The following is a 23,241-nucleotide window of genomic DNA, read 5'->3' as shown; positions in this document are numbered from 1 at the left end:
TACAATAGAGAAACCAAATCACATCTGTCCAGGAATTTAATAACTTTTCTGTAGAAACAGAGAAATGAGTTAAAAAACAAAGCAAAACTTCACCTCATCCAAACCTACCCCATTTTTCTAAAGTATCTGTTTCTTCGCATGTCTGTTCTGAAGCTTTCTTAAGGCCCTAGAGCATAAAGCAAAATTGGATATTGCAAAGTAAGGGTAAATATGTGTATTCCTGTATATAGTATGTATATAAATATGTATTCCATGACAATTTGAGAACATTGAGATTTCTCTATTGAAATATACTGTCATGCTAAAGTATGTTCTTTCTATGTCTTGTAGGGTCAAAATGTATTTGGTCTTGATATAATTGAGACACCTGAGGGAGATAAGTGGCCTCAACTGATTGTCCAACAGATCCTGGACAGGGAGCAGAAGGATACCTATGTGATGAAAATTAAAGTTGAAGATGGTGGAAGCCCTCCAAGATCTAGCACTGCCATCCTGCAGGTCACAGTGACTGATGTGAATGATAATCGCCCAGTCTTCAAAGAGAACGACATTGAAGTTAGTGTTCCAGAAAATGCTCCGGTGGGCACCTCTGTTTCTCAGCTCCATGCCACTGATGCAGACCTGGGCTCAAATGCACAAATCCACTTCTATTTCAGCAATCAGATCTCCAGTTTGGCCAAAAGGCTGTTTGCCATTGATAACACCACTGGTCTCATCACTATAAGAGAACCACTAGACAGGGAGGAATCACCTGTGCACAAATTAACTGTTTTGGCAAGTGATGGCAGTTCAACTCCATCAAGAGCAACAGTGACTGTTAATGTCACGGATATTAATGACAATGTCCCATCAATAGACACAAGATACATTATCAATCCAGTGAACGGGACAGTGCTTTTGTCTGAGAAGGCTCCCCTTAATACGAAAATTGCATTGATAACAGTAATGGACAAGGATGCTGATCTGAATGGAAAAGTTACTTGTTTTACAGACCATGATGTCCCTTTTAGGCTAAAGCCGGTGTTTGATAATCAGTTTCTCCTGGAGACAGCCACATTTCTAGATTATGAAGCCACACGAGAATATGCCATTAAAATAGTGGCTTCAGATTCAGGGAAACCTCCCTTAAACCAGTCTGCAATGCTCCTGATCAAAATTAAAGATGAAAATGACAATGCCCCAGTTTTTACACAGCCTATCATAGGTCTTTCCATCCCTGAAAACAATGCTCCTGGTACTCAGCTAACCAAGATAAGTGCTACGGATGCTGACAGTGGGCGCAATGCTGAGATTAGCTATATCTTGGGTTCTGATGCGCCCCCTATTTTCAACCTTGACCGCCGCACGGGCATTCTGACGGCAGTGAGAAAGCTGGACAGAGAAAAGCAAGACAGGTACTCCTTCACTGTGTTGGCTAAGGATAATGGGATGCCACCATTGCAGACCAATGCTACTGTGACAGTGTCTGTCCTGGACCAGAATGATAACAGCCCTGCTTTCACACATAATGAATATAATTTCTATGTGCCAGAAAATTTACCCATGTATGGCACAGTGGGGCTCATCACAGTTACAGATGCTGACTCTGGAGAGAATGCTGCGGTCACTCTCTCGATATTAAATGGTAGAGATAATTTCATTATAGATCCACTTACTGGTGTGATAAGACCTAATATTACCTTTGATAGAGAACACCAGGGGTCATATACTTTCCAGGTGAAAGCTGTGGATGGAGGAAGACTGCAGCGTTCCTCAACGGCCAAGGTGACCATCAATGTTGTTGATGTAAATGACAACAGGCCTGTTTTTGTTATTCCTTCATCTAATTATTCGTATGAGTTGGTTCCAACATCTGCCAGTCCAGGGTCTGTAGTTACTAAAGTCTTTGCAGTTGATAATGACACAGGAATGAATGCAGAGCTCCGCTATAGCATCATAGGTGGGAACTCTAGGGGCTTATTTACAATTGACCAATTAACAGGAAATATTACTTTGAAAGAGAAGGTAATTACATCAGATCATGGCTTGCACAGACTGGTGATAAAAGTCAATGACTTAGGACAGCCGGAGTCTCTTTATACTATAGCTCTTGTGCATTTGTTTGTGAATGACACAGTCACCAATAGTTCCTATGTACAAGAGCTGGTGCGGAGGAATATGGAAACTCCAGTTGGCCAGAATATTGGGGATGGTGAGATAACTCCACAAACTAACGATTATGTCAAGATCATCATTGCCATTATTGCAGGCACTATGACAGTAATTCTGGTAATTTTTGTTACTGCTTTAGTACGGTGCCGTCAGACGCCTAGGCACAAGGTTGTCCAAAAAAACAAGCAGAGTGGTGAATGGGTTTCCCCAAACCAAGAGAATAGACAGATCAAGAAAAAGAAGAAGAAGAAGAAGCGTTCCCCAAAAAGCCTCCTCCTCAACTTTGTGACTATTGAAGAATCAAAGCCTGATGATCCTGGCCATGAGCACATAAATGGCACTTTAGACATTCCCGTAGAGCTAGAAGAACAGACTATGGGAAAATATAACTGGGCCACCACACCAACCACATTTAAGCCTGATAGCCCAGATTTAGCAAAGCACTACAAGTCTGCTTCTCCACAGCCTACCTTTCAAATTAAACCTGAGACCCCCGTACCCCCCAAGAAGCACCACGTCATTCAGGAACTGCCTCTAGATAACACCTTTGTGGTGGGTTGTGACTCACTCTCCAAGTGCTCATCCAGCAGCTCGGACCCTTACAGTGTTTCTGAATGCAGCTGTCAAGGAGGCTTCAAGACGCCGGGCCCCATACACACCAGACAGGTAATAGAAATTTTAAGGTGCTGTCTTTCTCTTTCACTTCTTACGTTGCCGTTCTTATAGCTTTAGCTGTAAGAACTGCAAAATCACTTTTTCTGCAAGGATTAAAAGTTTGAAAGGTCATGTTTGACCGAAGCATTGAAAAGTAAACAATTTGAGATTCATCAGTGTTAAGGAAGAAAATTAGAATAAAACTGAGTGGTGGCTGTGAGGTGGTAGTGAGTGATTGCCTTGACGGGTGCTGCTGACTGCAGATGGCAGTGTGACACTCAGCATCAGTGTGACACTCGGCATCGTGGCAGCACCCGGGGTAGGAAGGAAGAGAGAGGTTGTGGGACTGTCCTCAGGACTGTGTGCTTGCGACTTGGGGTAATCTAGACCAAATGAGAAGCAATGAAGCTTTACAGGATCTGATAAGTGGTTCTTAATATTAATGGAGTCTGGAATTGCAGTCTTCATTTGGGCATAGCTTTACTTCAAGGTCTCGCAAAAGCAGGCAAGGATTTTCCTCTGGGATTTTGTGTCATTTTCCGACTGGAAACATACTGGACTACTTAGGTCTGGTGGAATGACACAGTTGACAGGCAAAGTTAGGGAAAAATTTAAAGCATCAGTATTATTACTCTGACTTATTTGCTGCTGTGCTTGATAAAACAGGTATTAGCTTATCAGAAACTGAGTACAGCAAAGGAAATGTCTAAATAATCTTTACCTTAAAGTTAAAAATGAGAACCAAAGTACCTTTTACTCTTTAAGAGCCCACAGAAATGATTTAGATCACTGGAAATTCTATCTAATGTCTGGAAAGTTTCATTAATAATAAAGCTTTGCTGTTCATTTGCTTACTTTTCTTCATAAGTATCACAAAGTTTCAATGAAAACAGTTTTCCAGTTAAGCTTGAATTGCTCAAGGAATTAATGATTAAAGAAACTAACATTTCAGGAGAGTTAATTATATCACTGATGATGTATTTTCATGCTATTGCTCAGGAACAAATCCTCAGCATGACTAATTCTGTTTAGGATTTTTGCTCCAGCTGAGGTTTTGAAATTTTTGTGGGGGCTTTATTTTGTTAACATTATTGTGATAACAAAATGTGCCTTAAAAAAGCTCCCCATCCAAAGCAGTCATCATAGTTTTTGAAAATTGTGGGATGGGTTGTTTATTTTATTGTTTTATTCGTCTTACCAGCACTAATCTGTGCAGTAGTCCGTATCACTATTCTTAATAGAATGTTCATCTTCTTTTAAGGTGCATTAACAGAAAAATTGAATAAACAAAACATAATTTCCTATTTTTAAGATGATAGAAATGAAAAAAGCATTACTTTTTGAGATTTTAGTATTTTGTATTAAAGATAATTGGATGTGTTAATTTAAATTGCACATTAGAAGAGCTTCTTGCTAGTTCATGTGCTGGAGCTCTCATAATTCTGAGGAGGGTGGTGCTGTTCTCAGCATTTCTGTAGGTCTGATCCAAGTGATTTTTCAATTGAATTCTGATATAGTTCCTCTGAGCCAGAAAGGTTCTTCCATTGTCTGCTCAAATTTATTTTGTCATGCAGTAATGCTGCTAACAAAAAAAGCCAGCTTGTGACTCTCTAGGTTTTTACTAACATAGTTTTTCCATCAGAAGGGACTTTTAAAGTAGAATGGAAAGCAGTTCTCTTCTGCAGAAGTTGGCTGGGGGAAAGAGCATTTTTTAATCTCTACCTTAAATGTCAATGACAGGTGCTTCCTATCTGGAAGAGCAGAATAGAACTACCTTGCTTTTTTTTTTATTTTAAGTACTCATTGCCTGATACTAGCTTATCTTCACATAGCTGTACCTGAAATTATAGTATTATGATGTGCTGAATATATCAAAAAGAGATTAATATTAGTATTGATTTTGTTAGATCTACAGCTATCTGTCTTAGGTATATTTTTCTGTATGAAAGTGATTGCATTGTTGGGGAAAGTATAGCTACTCGCTATCCATGGCCCTTTATACTAATTCGAAAACAATGTTTTACATGAATTCACATTATTATTACTTATTTAAATAAAATATAAATAATTTCATTAATGTGTTTAATTATATAGATTGGGCATGAAGGGCCATTAGAGTTAAATCCTTTGTGTTGGACCATGATCACAAAGGCACAATTGTATTTCATTATAAATAAAAACAAGAAGTGTATTTCTTAAACCTTAATGGATCTTTTAAAAGTCAGTCTTATTCCTCACCTGATTGCGTATATTGCAATCTATATAGTTTTATCACCTGTGGGGCTATAGAAGGTTATTCAGGACTGACTAAGAGTTGTCACTGGTAGCCAGTAAGGAAACAAAACCAACCAAAATAAGCTTGTGCCACAGATCAGATGTCCCACTGTCCTGCCAGCCTCCAGCCTCTGGGACCAGCAGGGCATTTGTGGTTGATTATGCATTTGTGTCGTGCAGTCTCTCAGTTTTCAGAAAACTGTAGAACAGCCTGGAGAGTTGGAGGATAATAGGTTCAGTTAAAAAGGGAGATGTGCTAATATGAAAAATGAAAATAACTTGTCTAATGTGAGGGGGAAAAAAAATTATCACTAATGGTTACTGTAATACATTCCTTGGTCAAGCTAAAAGCTCTGTGAAGGAGATTGAGATGATCACATCCACTGTGAAGACCTCTTCAGTTTCCAATGGGTGCTCATACTAACAGGCCTCACATCTCAACTGTTCTTGGTTTTGTCCATGCAAGGCTTTCTACCCAGATACCTGAAATACTATTGAGTTACAGCTAAAAATATGTTTTCTTTTGAAGCTCTAAATTTTGTGTATGTCTGAATGCTATTGATTCAAGTTGTTAAAGGAAATTATGTCTTTGCTTTACTGCTAAATTTATCTAAGTGATCTATAAAATGACAAAGTCATTATAACAGCTGTACTCAAAAAGCATGTAAGAGAAGATGGAAAGATTTTTCTACTAAAAAAAAAAGGCAAGACATCTCTTTAGTGGTCATGTGGGTAAATAAATACAGCAATGCAACAGCTGAAATTTTTATGGAAAAGGAATCGGAGACTCCTGAAGGAGCTGAGGATGGATCGAATCATGAACTACGTGGAGATGAAGAGCGAAAAGTATGGTCCTGATGTAATCTTTTCTAAGAGGGAGAGCTAAAACTTCTGTTGTATGTAAGAAAGGGAAAAGGAGAGAGATGTTAATATTATTTTGAAGTTAAAAAGTAGGAAGTAATAAATACAAGTGGCAGTAGACCTCCAAAGTTGCATGCTTTCTTTGGGGATGTTGTAGAGAGAATTCTTTTAAACAAGTTTTATGAAGTGATAAAATATGAATGTGCAGCTTAGTCATAATAAGATTTTCAAACCAGGATATTTGGAGACTCAGAAAAGTCAAACTGACTTTTACTGTCACAGAATTTTCATCGTTTTGGTAATTATAGGCCTCATCGAAAGAGGCATTTCTTTGGCAGAAAAACATACAGCACCTTTAAAGTTTGTCTGCAAGCCTTGTAAAAGCTCAATTGCTTCTGATATTTATCTTAGTGAGAGCAGACTATGTGAAGTATTCCATACTGACACTTGTATGTAACATAATTTTAAAATCTGAAATCTTTGCTCAAGTACGTTAAACAACATTTAGACAATTCAAGCACCTGTCTGCGTATCAACCTGTCTGTTCAAAATATGCAAAATTATAGAGGACAATGTTGTCTCTGGCAGCTTGGTTCAAAGAAGCTACCGCCACAAAGGTTCCTTAGAACTTCCTGTCCATCCTCCTTCTTCTTGTCTCTTAATTAGTGCTATTTCAGACATTCTTTTCATTTGAAAATAGTATAATGTGTGCTATAGAACAGTAGAAATCTTCAAAAATAAACACCTGCTCATTCAGGAAGGGTCCTGTGACCTTTTGTATTGTCATTTTTAACTTAAGAACAAGTTTTATCTGATGTTCTGCTAGTGAAGAAGTGTGAGAGTTCAAGAGAGCAGCACTGGAGGACTTGGTGCTGTTCCAGTCTAGCTCTTCCCCGATAGAACTGGAAGGTGCAGTCATTGGATTAGGAAAAAATTCTTCATGGAAAGGATTGTCAGGCACTGGAACAGGCTGCTCAGGGAAGTGGTGGAGTCACCATCCCTGGAGACATTTAAAAGGTGTTTAGACGAGGTTCTTAGGGACATGGTTTAGTGCTAGCCTTACGTTATGGCTGGACTCAATGGTCTTGATGGTTTCTTCCAACCAAAATGATTCTATGATTCTGTAGCTTTGGGTGGCTCTCCCTGCTCCCAGGCGGACTCTTGTCTGTCTGTTAGCTTAGCGCCATTGCTATTACACTATACTATCTTTGGGAAATCACTCAGGGAGTTAACAGTTTTGAAGGTTCATTTTTCTCATGTTTACTAACACAGATCTTCATTAGTTTATTTCATTTGCCAGAATTCTATCATCTGTGAACATATCCATAGTCAGGAACAGAAATTTCAGATGTCATAGTAATCTGTGTTCAGCTTGTTTGTTAAAAACTGACTGGAGATAGACACTGAATTCCTTATAGAAACCTGACTGGGAAGTAGATCTCATTTGAAATACACTGTCTTTTTGAGGCCCTGCTGTCCCACTAGCGACTGCTCAGACCTGCTTCCAGCTATGTTATATTTGCTCTTCTGATTCTGATTTGAAATGTCATGAAATGTCATTATAGCTTCTCCCTCACCGTGAGAACAGTGTGCTTAGGATGTGAATGGAAGGAATATTGCACTGTTCCTGAAAATAATAGCTCTGAAAACTCAGCTGTTATGTAAATCTGTAGCTGTGGGATTTATTGTTTTGTTTAATAACAGTGAAACTACTGAGTTTTATCTTGTATACTGTAATCATCAGTAGGCAGTGCTGATGCTTCTGGTATGCGAAAAAGTATAGAGATAACACTGGTACTTTGCATTGACAGATACAGAGTAAATTACGCGCAAAGAATAGTATCAGCTAAATAGCTGTTTGTATAAGCTCTTCCTAAAAGCCATTTCAAAATAGACTTCTCTGATTCTAAATATTCCTGTTATTTTCTCTTAATTTTCTAGCTGATAGTTCTAATACAGTGCCATGTGTATACATTTCAGAAAAATAAAAATGAAATACACATCTGGAGAAAAGATTTCTAATGGAAGGATAAGTGAAGGTCTGCAGCTTGTAAGTTAGTGAGCACACTCAAATGAGCAGTAGTGCCAAAGTAAAGCTGGTCAAGAAAATGCTTTACCTCAGTGGAACACTTTGAAGAATATGAGAATTGGTCTTTTAATATCTATTTTTTCACTGAAAGAGCATGGGTGAAGATACCTGGGAAGTGCCCCCCTTGATTCATAGTAGAGGACAAAACCAGAGCACAAATGGGAAGAAAATAAAATTAAATTAATGTTTTGTGTGATGGAAAAAATGAAAGATTTTGAATATGACAGTAAAATAAAAACTAATTCAGAGAAAACAAAGGTGCTTTTTTTTCCCCACTAAGAACTCATTGGCTGAGTTTATACTAAACTTGATAGAGGAAGCTCCAGCTGTAATAATTGGGTGATTTTTGTTCAAGATGGAACAATATGCAACTGTCTTTCTAACAGCAGCATAATTTTTTTTAAATGTTTAGTGCATTTCACCTTTATTTTTTAAGTGAGAACTGAAAAGTTCAATCTTATCTCCCTGTGACCCAACTTTATTTTTTCAAATGACCTACAACTATAAACCATTGTAAACAATGAAGTCTGATTTAACTTCTGTTTAATTTTCAAACTTCTTTCCTTTCCTATTTTCTCCCAGAGGGTATTGCAGTTGGTAGCAATTTCCTGACCAGTGAGTGGGCGATGTCTTGGTGACTGTGGTATTGAAAGTGCTTTCTTTCCTGGGAAATAACTGATCTGAATGGCTTAATTTCTGGGAGTTTTTAGGACTCTAACTCTTGATTATATAAATTAAAGATGTAGAAGACCTCTTCAAATAAAAATACTTTGTGGTCTTTTGAATGAAGTCAGCTAAAATCCTGTAGAACATGTTGTAGGTAGCACGGTAGTCTTCTGATAGCTATAATACTGCAACAGCACTTGGGGTTTTGAGCTGATAAAGCAAGAAAAAAAAACCTATTCGTTTGGCTCTTGTTTCAGCATTTTTATGATGAGTATATTGATGTGTGCAGATCTTTGTGTACAGAAACCTGAAAACACACACACAGCAAAGCTGGTTGGTTACTTAAAACCCCAATAGTTCAGTAATTCGCAGACCATACGGTGATTGACATTGTAGGAGTTTGGAAACAAACTTTACAATATATGGGGAAAATGATGCAGGAAAGGGCTTTTCTCATGCTGTTTCTCTGTTTGCCAGCTCTGAACGTCATCGCATCTGATGTTATATACTGAAGTCGTACGTGTACACAATGATGTTAAGCCAGCAAACATGAAAACATGGAAATAGCACGAGAAAGCCCTTTGTCCTGTCTCTGATTGCCGAAGAAATTTATCGTCTGATCTCCAGAGGGGTTTGGAAGTGACGATGAACTGTTCAAGCTGCCCTACTGAAAGGTATCAAGGGCAAGAATTTTTTAAAAAGAAAAGACAAAGAAATTTTAGTACGTTGTGCTATAGTGTTCTATAACATAGTTTTGCTAAGAAAAAAGTAATGTGACCCATCCTTCTTCATAGTTGGCAATTATGGTAAATTTATTTTGCTTGTGTTCTTCTTGTCCCAGATTTTTTTCCTTATTTATTTTAGTTGAAACAATTAGGAATTTTGTTTCTATAAATATATTAAAAGGGAGCAATAAATTTTATTCATACATTAAAAAGAGAATGTAAAGTTCTTTATACTCCCTGCATTTAAAAGAAAAAGAAATTGTTGACACTTACAGCACCATTACACATGTTAAGAATTGTTATTTATATCTATTCCATAATATTTTTAATGGTGATATTGCTGCTATGGATCATAAATAAAATTGATCAAATCACTGCTTTCTTATTTTATAGGCACAATAGTAGAGTGAAAAATGAGTACTTTCTGCTTTCTTATCCACTTTTTGTAATAAATTATCACCTTTTAAATAACCGGAAAGTATTCACTTTTAAAAATAAAATTTAGTTTGCGTTTGCTTGCTGAAATCTAGATAACGTCTGTGTAACAGGTGCCATACATTTAACCTTTTGAAATACTTTAATAAAAAGAAAGTCATAAATCCAGTGGCTTACTTTTCAATGTGATAAAATAGGAAAGAGCATGCATACTTTTTTCACTGTTAGCCAGCACACAGGGGGGCAAAAAATGGCCTACTGTTCCTTTTTTCCCAAATTATTTCTATGTATAGTTAACTTTTTTAATGTTTTTTTTTTTCTACATTATAATTTTTTATTTAGCAGAGGTCATTTAAAAATAAAATTTGAATATCATAGCGTCGTTTGCAGGTTGGTTGCAAAGTCTTGTATATTGCCTCACATTTTAGGGAGTAATGCTTAATATGTATCATCTATAATATTAGAATTTCATATGCAATGCAAAAATCTCGTAGGAAGCAAAGGAGTATAAAGAACCCTGTTTTCTGCACTTATCTGAAGACATGTAATATTAGTTTGCTAGAATAAAATGAAATACACTACTTTTAACTGGGATGTATACAGTATATATAACTTTCTTTTAAAGAAAAAGTTATTAATGCTTCATGAAATAGACAACAACATGGAATTCTTACACATGACTGTATGTTTGATGTAAAGATATTTATAGGCTTGTACTTAATAATCACGTTGCCTCAGTTCTTGGACTGCAGAATGTCTACCATGACTGTTGCCTATAGTTTTCTGCACATTTGCTATCTGGCTCTTTGGAAAACGTGTATTTGGCTATTTGATCTGTAAAATAAATTCTATTAATAATGAAGTACGTATTGTAATTTAGCATATTGTATTGCATAATTATAGCTATGACTGTTACAGAAGATCTTTCATTTCTGATAATGAAGTAATTTTCTTGGGAAGAAGTTTGTGTATCTGTAAGACAGTTTTGCTATTCCTATTTATCATACCCTTGCAGCATTTGTGCTTTAAATTAAAAAGCCCAACACTTGCTGTGGCTAGACATACAGTAATGATATTTATTGACTAAATACCATAATTCAACCAGTTGTTTTGGGTGGAGATTTCATTCCTGACATAGTTAGGAATTTCTTCAAGAAATACTGTTTAGTGTAACAAAGCTTGGTCCTGCCTATTGCTGTTACAATTGTTTGTGTAGGTGCTTTGTCGGTGTGTGATGGGAAATGTTCAGAGATAATTGTTAAGAGTTAGAACTATTGGGCCTAGCAGAGATGTTTGCCAGGAAGATAGTAGGATTTCACAGGCTTGCAGTTTCTGGTTTTATTATTATTATTATTATTATTATTATTATTATTATTATTATTATTATTATTATTATTATTATTATTATTATTATTATTATCTTATGATAATTGTTTGATTTCATTGATGAGAACTCATATACATAAAATTAATGTTTGATTCAGAAAAGTTCCAAATAATCTGAATGCTTACATTGAGACTTTTTTTTTTCTTAATCGAGGGATAGTGAGTTGAGATACTGACCTAAGTTAACCTAACTTCGAGCATAATGTAACTTAGTCATCTCAGGTGGACATACATTGCATGGAGTATGAAGAGAATCTTTCCTAACTACATTTCTAAGTTAAAAGCACCAGTTATGTACTTGCAGAGAAAAAATACTTTTCATGAGATTTCTATTGCTTTTAACCTAGCTGAAGGTCTACCTATTCCTAGTATTTCACTGGTTGTATCATTCCAGTCTCTCAATAAAAAATTCTGGAAGAATCTAGGATGATTTTAAACTTCAAATAAGTTAAGAGGTATGAAATAAAAGGTACATCAAGTGGTTGGATTATTGGTCCAAACGAGTGATCTCCCTCTTCTAGTTCTCTCATGAGTCAGCACAGCCAAGTATAATAGCCCTCCAAATGCACTGAGGGCAAAACCACCAACCTCGTAAGTGGTACAGTTTCATGTGTTTCCTCTGTTTTGATTTGTTTTCTTACATCTAAGTATCACTTTTAAAAAAGTAATTCCTTCATAGACTGGCATGAGACTTGTTCAGCGAGCTCGTTTCCTTCTGGTGGTTAAACGGGTTCATGTAAGTCTCAGGAAAGCCTGTATGTGTACTGACCAAATATGTATGTGTGCCGGATACCAATTTCTACACTTCTCAATGATGTGAAGACTAAACAGAGGCCAGTCAAAAAATTATGTATTTGGTAGTCTGAGTTTTTTTGGTGTTGTGCGGGTTTTTTCTTTGTGTGGGTTTTTTTTTTCTCTCTTTTTTTTTTTTTTCCCCCCGTTTTTGAGTATTAGCATCCTGAGTCACAACTCGGTACATGTGTGTGAAAACCAACTCTGTTGCTTGAGGGTCTTCACCTACAAAAATACTATTTTCTGACTGCATAGAAGTCAGAGTAAATTATGAGCGAGAATCACGGAGTGTACCAAATGCTGCTTTTGAAATTGAAAACTCTCTATATTTTCTTTGGAATATAAATCATACTTTCCAAGTTATTTTATTTTACTTTAGACTGCAATTATGATTACTCAGCATCATCTCAGATTCATCCTTTTTCCTGGTGCACGTTGCCACCCATGTCATGAGTGCCGGCAGATATGTCAATAGATAGTCCTAGAGTTTAGTTTTAGTCACAGTGCTACGTGTGGCTCAGCAAGAATAATAGTTCTTTATTTGTTGCCAGTTTTATAGTGTAAATTAATCACACTGCTGCTTTTGGCCCTACAATGCCAGCAGCCAGAGATGGCTCTTGGATTTGCTGGTCTGCATCCTGTGTCATGTTGTCAATGCCTGGATGTTATATGGGTGTGTGTCGACCAGAACTCAATGCCACTCGTTCTCAGACGTGCCCTGGTATCAAGTGAGTCACTCCAAGGTAAAGCTCTGGCACACAATCTGCAGTTTGTGTGAAAGCTGCCTGTCAGATCAGAAAATGTATTGGACTTTGGAGGAGATCTTTAAATCCTTCTGAAGTTAATTGAGTGGAGGACTGCTGAAGGGCAGTACGGTGCTGGCAGGAACAAATCTGGTTTGCGATGTAAATAGAATTATTTTTCTAACATAAACTGTAAGCTGCAGGGTATTTTTGGTTACACGTTTTCAGTGATTTCCTGTTTTGCCATAAACCATATATTTATAGTACATCTTGGTCTTCAGTATTATTTATAAAATCTTTTAAACAATTTTAATATTTTTTGCTTTCATATTGAATTACTGAGCACTGTTCATTCTATGTCTTATTTCTAAAATAAATTTTGTTTGAAGATAATATTTGTATGACTTCTGGAGAAGCAGTTTTTAAATACACTTGTGGTCTGTTTGCTTAATGCACGCACACCATCAGATCTGGACAAATGCTGATATTTTTTACAGTGATTAGGAGCTGTAGTTATTAAAATAACTTCACCACACGTGAAGTACAGTAAAGCTTCCTAGTAATCTATCTGAAGAAATATGCTTCTTTCAAGACCTCACACTCCTTAGCAATATGTGTCTTTTTTTTCTATGTTTTCTTCAAAGAAATCTGGTCCAAGCAGGAATTCTGGTCTTTTAATAATGTTTACATGTGTGTTTATACAGTGTTTAGAGCTAGAGAGAGAGAGATATATAGTGCTTATATTTATCTACATGTATTTTGTGTGCAGGTGTATGTGAAGAAAGAGTGTGAGGGTGTATGTACTGTAGACTTGTGCGTATCTCAGTACTCGGTACCTCTTGCTGTGAAAGGCAGCCAAGTGCTGAGGCTTTCACTTGACCACATTGTTTTGAGAGCTGGAAAGGTTGGTCTTCTCTTCTGAGAATGTACGGGGTTCTCGCTCTACTAGAAAGTGACTCTGGATGACTTGAAGGTTATATGATATCACAAGTGGAGTTTTGAATTCCAGTTCTTTTTCTTTCATTATTTCACTTTTCCTCATTCCAATACTGTCTCCCACTATTCCAAAACACTACTGTATTTCTATTATATAGACTCATTCTCTTAAATCTTGCCACTGAAAAGGAAATGAAAATGATGTTTCTGTATTTCCTCCAAGTTGTGAGCTTCTGCTTATTTCATAAATACACACATGTAAATAAAATTCAGTTATTTATATTAATACAGATGGATGCCAAGTGTGTTATCAGGAATATTTCAGGGGTACTAATTTTCTGCAATCTTTAGATAGGTTTTATTCTTTTGTATTTAGTATATTTTTCATTTTTAGCAAAGTTGTTCATTTAAGCTCAACTAACTTATTTCCAATAAAAACTGAATTATGATATCAAAGATATGAGCTTTAATTTCCCATAACTGAATTGCAGCTAAGAATTATGAGCTGAATTCCGGTCTGTTTTCTCAGCACAGTGTTCATCCTTTCTTTGCTTTCTCTGTCTGTGGCTGTCAGAGGGATGAATTGCCCTCTGCCTGTGTTCTCTGTTTCCTTCTAGGCTGTTATGTTGTCATTGTTCTTGATATGATCACCAGAGTCTGACATGAAATTTGAATTTAAGACTTTTCCTCAAAAGCATGCTCTAGTGAGGCCCTGGTGTGTCCAGGTGGTCTTTCTTCGTTCCTTCCTTTCTGTCTTGAAAATAGCTTCATTTTGAATGAGAAGAAGGAACCACTTCAGGTGAGGAAGCTACAGGAGCAGTTCTTTCCTTCTGCGCAGTCTCACTCTTGTCTCTGTCTCCATCTTCCTCTTCACTTGGAGACATTGAACAGTCTTCAGCTGTCCTGTCAGGCTTCACCAGGCATGTCTTCATCTGTTTCAATCTTCATGTCTTCTGCACTCTATTTTAATGCATACAGTAGTACATTCTGTTGTGTTACTATTTCTTTTGTATTGATCCATATTATTATTAATGCAGAATCTGTGGATATTCACACAAGTAAATCTTGAACTAATGCTGCAAATCAAACACATTTGGGAGAATTTGTTTCTTTGCCGGTCAGTACTTTCAGGAAAGTACTTGTTCCTTTTCAGCCCATTTATGGGATCCTCTCAGAATTCTCTGAGGCTAATATCTTCCTGTGTCAGTACAAATAATTAATATTTCTGGATCCTCAAGTATATGTAGATGTCTCAGTGGAAATCAGATTCTTGTTTTTATCTATCCGCTGCTTATATGCATATGTATCTGAATGAATTAGTCTTACTTACAGATATAAATACCTTATACCTCTTCATGTGCATTTTTAGAGTAAAACCCAAACCAACACTATTTTCTACTCACTTGTATGGCTCATCAGCTTTTGTGTTTGTCTTTATTTTATAAATATTTTGTTAGCTTTCATTTGGTTTCCATGTAGTTCTACTAGTGAAAACACCAATAAGTTAACAGTCACGATTGTTTTACAAAACAATGAGGGAATCAAACTTTTTTCAGAAACTTACCACAAAGGTTGGATATTAAAAGCCGATAGAAATGACAGAATAATGCTGGCAATAGCAATTAAGAAAGATGAGATTGGAGGTAAAAAATTTTCATTTGATGTTTTCTGTGTATGAGTTACACAATGATGCAGGTATCTGTTCACTTTCAGCTACCAAGCATGATTTATTCATTCAAGTATTTTGGCTTTGAAACACTGAACATGGATAAGACAGCACGTGCTCACTTGTGTAAGGGGTTCCAACATCTGTCCTGACAATCCTCTTACAGAAAGTCTTTTTGGAATTAGGAAATGGCAACGAGTTCTGAAATGGATATGAAAGAAACAGAGTAAATGGGGGGGGTGGGGGGATTGGAAGAGAATATTACATTGTTTCATCGCCCCTTTTTAACACATTAACTGCTTGAACTATTTGTTTTCATGATTCCAGATGGTAGTGAGATGCATATAAATGAATAAAATGAAATAGAACAAATCAAATGCTTGGCTGCTGCTCAAGAGCAGCTAAGGCTAAGCTTTATTAAATTCACTTGAGGATATGATAACTGTGGAATTTCATAGAATGAACTGCGGTAATCTTAATCATGAAGAACATAATTCTTCTTGAGATAGATGGGAGAATCTAAAATTTTATCAGGGAAAAAACAAAGTGCCTTCGGAGCTTTGTTTTCAGAGAGCATTCTCTACCTGAGTGAAATCTATACACGTGCCACAAACAGAATCAATGTGCACATTCCATTTTTACACACTGAAAGTTTAAGGGCTTGTTCCTTCTCAGCAGCAAAGTAGAGAATACTTCAAAGAAAGTACGTTCTATGTTAAAACTCTTCCTTGTGTCATATAAAGAGGTGAAATGAAATTCCCTTGATGGAAAACTTCATGAACGTGGGAAAGGATGCAGATCTTGCTGGCAAATCTGTTGTGATAAAAAAAACTTCTGTTTGAAAGATTTTTGAAGCATTGAGTTAGTCTAAAAGGTAACTCTAACAACTTGAATATTTGCAAATGTAATCATCTTTTGTTTATAGTGATGCTGCACATATACCGTTTTACAACTCTGGCCATTTGGTGGAAGGTATGAAGTAAGCTAGACCCTCAAATTCCGTGAATGACTGAAATGATTCAATGCTGGGTACAGGACCAGTGCAAATATTTATTGGAATTTTTAGTAATAAGAATATTTTATATGACAGGCACTTGTATCCTATTCTTTGACTCGTAACTCAATTGGAAAAGATCGGACTAGTGGCATCCTTCGATCTTGTCTTTAAAACTTCCATGGATTTTAATGCTGCATTAGAATGATTCAAAATATTTTAGAACAAAGAAAGGGAAAACTGAGAGAGTAGTGAACTATTTTGAATATCATATTAACATAAATTCCCAAGTATAAATATTAGCTGTAACAGAAAATCTATCTGATTATTGTTTATTACTTATGAGTGATACTTGTCTTTACTGTACATTATATGTGCTTATACTCAAGTTATTGAGCAATATCCAAGCTCAGAGCATAGTTTGCAATAATACAGGGAAATATTTTAGTACAGTAATTACCATTTTTTTAGAAGGTGAAACTTTTTATCCATTCTGTAACAGGGGGAAAAAAAAAAAAAAAAAGAGAGAGAGAAAAACAAGACCACAACAAAACCAAACCAAACAAAAAGCAACGTTGAAAGAGAATGGGAAATTTTTATAGGAACTGATGAAACATTACATTCCAGAAGCTGGGTGTTAGTAGAGTGGACATCATATGGAAATACAGTTAAAAAGAGTCGAAGGTAACTGCTTTTTTAGTGTTTTGGTGAAAGCCCGTGTGGTTGGTTTAGGTAACGACAAGCATGTCCATTTTGGTTTGAGGGGCTGACCAACATGTTCACTGTTGTCTCATTTGAAATGGAAGTGCAAGACAGAATCTGCTTGCTTGATAAACTGAAAGTATTCATCAAAGCCACAATGCACAACTTAATTGAAGGATACCTATACTTATTCCTGAAAATAATAGTCCAATGGTCTATATAAAAAATAATGGCTAGGAAAAATCTGACATATGTCATAACAGATCGATAACCTTTTCTCCTTGTAGAATCAGCCCAAATAAAAGCTCTCAGATTTAATCAGAAGTGTTTTTCCTTTCCCTGTGTCAATCAAAACTTCCCTATTGATAATCTGAACAAAGTAAAGTTGAGAACACAAAGTCTACTTTTGTATTATAAAGATGAAAAGATTCTGCCATGGTTTGATAACATTTGAGATGCAGAGGCTGTTACAGGAACATAATGAATATCAAATATATCTGCAAAAAGGATTTTTATCAAGATAAAATCCTGATGAAAAATGCCAGTTATTCTTTATTTTTCATCAGGCAGGTTTAAAGACTGCAAGTCAAGAATGTAGATCTGTATTTAATGGAGGTATTTAGTTTAGTACTTTGTGTGCTGAAATGTGAACCTTGGATTCAGTCGCTTCTCATCTGATCCACAAAGTAATTTAAAAATTGGATCAGTTCTTTCATATTCAAATACAGAATATTCTATTAATTAATCAGAATTTACCAATGGATGTCACAACCTTATGGGTAAATCTGTACAACCTGTTATTTCAAAGAAGTTCTGTAGTACTTGGTTCAATGTAACTATTTCATATATTATTTCCAGAGGAAAAAATATCTGACTAGTCACTTTGAATTTATACACCTTGGAAGTACTAATACTAGGTGCCATGAGTGAAGAAATCAGATTGGGTACAATGAACCAAAAGTTGCCATGGCAATTTCATATAACAGTCCATGACTGTAATCATTTTTTTTTTAAGATAGAAGAGGGTTATTAGTCTGTTAATTGTTTAATTGGTTTATGTTTGTTTTTGGTTTTATCTGACAGTATAGCATCTGAATTTGTTAAGAGTGTTATTCAGGACAGGGAGTGAGGAGCTGGAACAGGGTGTTCCACTGCTGGTCAGAGAGGAAAAAAAAAGTGATGTGATGTGAATTCCCAGCTGAAGGTACTGTAGGGATTGGGGCAGATTGTCTTACACTGTTTCTGTCCCATGACTTATATGTGGTTGTAGGCTTTGTATGGATTTTCTTTTCTGTAATTGTATTTGCCTTAGCCGTAGTGTGGCTGGAGATCGGACGAAAAAGAAAAATGGTCAGAAAAGCTTAATAGCGATTTTGTTTTTGAAAGGGAGGTACTGGTTGATCCAGCTTAAATGGTGACAGCTGGATCAACCAAGAACTGTTGAAGTATAGAGACAAATGTGAACTGCAAAACCTTACAGGCAAGCACCACACCAACTGTAACCAGAAGAGCACAGTGAGAGGGAAAAGGGAACGAATAGGATATATCGTCATAAAATTTTGAGAGGATATCCAAAACCAGATGTGTGGAAATGGAACACCCTTTCTTAGTCAGGAAATTATAGAGAAAATCCGAGAAAACTGTTGTTTGGAGTGTTGTTGAGGATGAATGGAGCTTTCTTAGTGAAGGACAGTTCTAATTCATGACGGTGTTGGTTGTACATGACGGTGTTTGTGTGAGGTACGTGGGCATGATTCAGGTGCAGGCGTGATCTCACTGAGATGGTGATCGTACTGAATCCCATAGACTGGTACAAGTGAACATTTTGTGCATATTTTAGGAGGAGAAATGCTGAAAAGCGATGAGGTAATGTTTTAGGTTTTTGTGGGTTTTTTTTAGTATCTTTGGGTTACTTGATTCTCTTCTGCAAATTTAGAAGAGATTGGCTGATATGCTGAATCAGAAAATACACTGTATCAGGCCTAGATACTCAACTGTCATGTTTGGGTAGAAGAAGCAGAGCATACGCAGCCTTATTATCTGCTTCGTATTATGTAATGCTTGATGTTGAAAACAGATGTCAACGTCTCATAGTGATTTCTTCCAACCGATAATAGTTTCCGTTTTGAACAGCTATAAAGGTAGCATAAAGATTATTTATTTATTTATTTATTTAAATGAAGGGTTTAGGTTGGAATTCATTTTTTCTGTAGGAGGTAAAGGAAGAGAGAATCAGCTGCTGTGTCTCCAGTACCCGGCACAAGCTGGAATGAATCATGCTCTGTAACTATCCTTGCTCCAGGTACTGCAGGAGGAAACTGGGTGGACACTTAGCTCTCAGGTAGCTAAAGCTGAATAAGATGATTTCTGAAATTTAATACAAAAGTAATTTCAAAAACCAGGGCTCACAAAGCTGAGAACATTTTGAAGCTGTGACCTTCATTACCAGAGGCATATGATGTACTCTGAGTTAGAAGGAGCTGAGGTAATTGAATGATAGATAATGCAGAAAGCACTTTTCAAAGTGAGTTGTAGTATTGTACTCATATTTTCACCTCAGTTGACACTAAGGGTGCTTATTCCATGTATGTTGTTAGAAGATGTTTGAAATATTAGTGAATTTTACTGTGCAAAGAGGTATTAAAATTTCTGATATTTGACCTTCCTTTTGTAGACTAAACATCTTATACACTATGTTATAGTGATTTTTCTTACCTTTGAAGTGATTTTTCTTCATTATACCACTGTTGTTTGTGTATTTCTGTCAGTCTGATTTCACCTCCTTTACTCTGATATAAGCTGATAAATATTCAAATGTGTTAGTTCTGCTTTTTTATTTGAACATTTGAGCGTTATACTAGTAATAAATTCCTAGTATATTCACAAAGGAAAAAGTACAAGGATTTTGGAGAATATGTATTTAATATATTAGCACATGTCTGCATACTGCTAGCAGGCAACCTGCAGTGGATCCTGGTACATTCCAGCAAACCAAAAACTATGCCCGAGGAGAAAGTGAGAAATGTTGTCTTCTGACGGTGTGGATAGTGAAATCACTTTCTTGTTTGCAAAGTTCACAGGTGTCAGCATGCATATTTTTGTCTCCTTTGATAGCATCTAACCTTTGGAGAAAATACTGTTCACTTTGCATTCTTAGGGTAGTTGCTATTGAGCTCAGTCAGTGAAGCATTGGGCAGCGCAGTAAATCCTTCTGGCAACACATCCTTACAAGATGAAGTTTGTGTCACGGAAGAGAAGTGGGAGTCTGTCTACTTGAGCTGTGTTCCTGTGCTGCTACTTGGTAACTTGCAGCAAAACATTTTGGGAGAAGCAGTCCAATAGAGAACTTGTTTCCAGAAAATACTAGATATTTTGCCATATAAATACTGCTATCAAAGTTTAAATTGAGTTAATGGTTTTAAAGAGTTCATGTTCCTCCCGAATTATGCCACCAGGTCTGCTTTTGGAAAAACCGGACTAAGAATGATAATTTGTCAGCATAATAATTCCGAGATGGCATGTCAATGGTGAGTGTCGTATTCAGTTGCCTATGTTCTCTTTCCAGAAACCTTTGGAAGACTGAGCAGCACAGTTACAACTTTATGCAAAAGTGTAGGAGCTCAGTTTGCAAGTATGGGTGATAGGAAGATTGGAAGTGGACTCTTTGAGGGGGAGGATTTCATCCAAATTAAATCTAGAAACACCTAAAATGTCACAGAAATTTTTGAAGCAGAAGAAACTTGTTGCTTTGCACAGCTTTTACTCAAGTCCAGGAATTCTGATATCTGTTAAGCATTTCTTACACTATCCTTCCTTTGGAAGGAGTGCTATGTGGGACAGAGAGGACCTTGTGATGTGGGAAAACTGAAATTAATCTCCACTGTGATACAATGCTGCCTTTTATCGAAGCAGTGTATTGCTCTTTTACTGTTGCCAGAGACAGACATCCAAATCTGATAAACTGCCATCCCATGTGATATTAACACATTTATTGTGATGTTCAGAAGGATTTCAAAGTCTAATTAGCATCTGAGAGCTGAACTATATTTTCAGCGTAAGTGGAGCTCCTATCATGTCAGCGTTTACATGTGTTAGAGTGGTATTGTGAAGCTGCTCTTACATTGTGACGTGTTTTCAGATTGGAGAGGTTTCAAACCTGAACTTTCCTGAGTACTCCTCATACTCACATGCAACATTTAAAGAGTAGGTGGAAAAATCAAAACAAAACGAAAACCAAACAACAACCCCGGACTATATTTTCATCTTTTTTCTTTTCAGATAATTTGACAAATTAGTTCTGATGGCTGCATTTCAGTATGCTTTAAAAAAGAATTGCTGTTAGTACTGTTTATTATTTGGCTAATTTTTATTTCAAGGCCACATCTTAAATTTATTTTAATGGAAAATCAAAGGTACAGTTATTATTTGATGCTTCATGTCATTTGCTTTCTTCTGGTTTAGAGAAATAGCATGCTTTTATTGTATGAATAAAAGGCCAAGAAAAAAGTGCAATAATGAAGTAGAATGATATTCTGTAAAGACATCTTTGCAATACTGTACATCATATTGCATTATAGTTGTACACAGCTTTGCACTGTGAGAAAACTACAAGGGGATGAAACCTCAAGAGCAGAAGCCCTGTGAAATGAGAACAAACAATATCAGCATGAGATGTCTTGCTAACCTTTAAAAATGCAATGCAGTCCCCCACAATTTTCTTTTTTCAGAAGCAATCTGCAGCTCTTCAGCAGCAAACCAATCAGCTGAGTTCTCACTCACTTTGATGTGTGAGTTGAGATTTCATACAAAAAAAAGATCTTCTGGAATATCATATTAATGGAGGTTCATTTTCATTACGTTCAGTTTTCTTTCATTATTGGATAGTTATAGGGATATCTCTCTTTTCCTCCCTCATGCCCTTCTCTAGATTATTTTGGTTTCTTCACATCCCTGGAAATCAGTGTAGTGGTCTCTGCTACTGGTTTCTTTCATCCTATCTTGCTGTGTTAATTTTAGCCACAGAACTTTATAGGTTAGAATTTTAGAATCATCTCTCCTTCACTGAACTTAGACATCTTCTATTTCATTTCTTTCCCCAGTGGCAAAAGGTTGCTGTTGCTTTATAGGGAATGATTCGGGGTTTTTTTTTTGAGAAGTGAAGCATCTTTGCATGATCTCAAGTACTGAACAACAAAGTGAAGGCATGGTAATGGAAGTATTTTAGTGAATTGTTGAAGTTCTGGAACAAAGCTCGTTATGCGCTTTTAACTCTATTACCTACTTTAGTGAATCAAAGCACTGGAACTTTATTATTATAGTGAATGAGAACTCATAAATTTAGAATTAATTCAGAGGTGACCACATTTGTTTCAGAGCTGGGGCTGCTCAGCATCACTGGTGGAGCATGAGGTCACTTCTGTTCTTCAGAAATTCTTACTTCTGTACAGGCTTAAGATGGGCTTTTCAAAACTGTGGAGGCTAACTCTGCTTCCAGTATAGAAGAGTAACCATTGTCTTCTAGGGTTACAGATTATGCCATTACTGTCACTCTTTTATGTAACATCATATTGATTTATGTTGAAGTGCTTAATTTTTCAGTGTTCTGTACAATTTAGTGATCTATCTTTTTAGCCACATGCCAAAGTGATATGGAGTACACTGAGAATTATACCATTTATGATATTATATCAAATCAGTTAATTTCTAGTGTGTCTGTATGAAGAAGCATTACATTAAGTGAAACTGGATATTGTATTATTTTAACCTGTAGTTTCATTCTCAAAATTTGAAGGAGAAATTACTTTGGTACAGAAGTGTGTGTACATATAGATTTATTTCACTGGTTGTTTATACGTGTCTACAGGAAAAGTTTAAATAATTAGAAGAACTTAAACATTCAAGAGTAAAGAAGGCCTGTGCTTAGAGACATTGAAATCAGGCCATCTCTTTATTAATCCACTGCTACTTAAGTGTATTTACTGTTGTTTGTTTGTTTGTTTGTTTTTCTTACCAAAGGGTTACATTAGAATTGGATGAATCTAAGTTTAAACAAGACCTCTCTGCTTTGGTAGGACTAGGACAGTGGATGTGGATCCAAATGAGGTGGAATGGATCTATTACCTTGCTACTTGAAGATGGAAGGAATTGTCAGCTCAGGAATGATGATC

General features: G+C 36.3%; 1 protein-coding gene across 8 annotated transcripts in view; it reads left to right on the top strand.

The window, feature by feature from the left end:
• The window catches only part of PCDH11X (protocadherin 11 X-linked), a 463,105-nt gene that overhangs the window by 67,440 nt on the left and 372,424 nt on the right, over positions 1-23,241 (top strand). For 7 of the 8 annotated variants that reach the window (XM_065846264.2, XM_065846262.2, XM_071813476.1 and 4 more), the window contains one exon: positions 331-2,817. In XM_065846264.2, coding sequence (XP_065702336.1) covers positions 331-2,817 — 2,487 coding nt within the window. Of the gene's footprint in view, positions 1-330; positions 2,818-9,172; positions 11,221-23,241 lie in introns of those variants that run through there. The other variant, XM_065846265.2, reaches the window with a different exon arrangement.

Source organism: Patagioenas fasciata, chromosome 11 (assembly GCF_037038585.1).
Source record: "Patagioenas fasciata isolate bPatFas1 chromosome 11, bPatFas1.hap1, whole genome shotgun sequence".
Lineage (NCBI taxonomy): Eukaryota > Metazoa > Chordata > Aves > Columbiformes > Columbidae > Patagioenas > Patagioenas fasciata.
The sequence above is the reverse complement of the archived record's forward strand: the minus strand, read 5'-3'. Positions and strand labels throughout refer to the sequence as shown.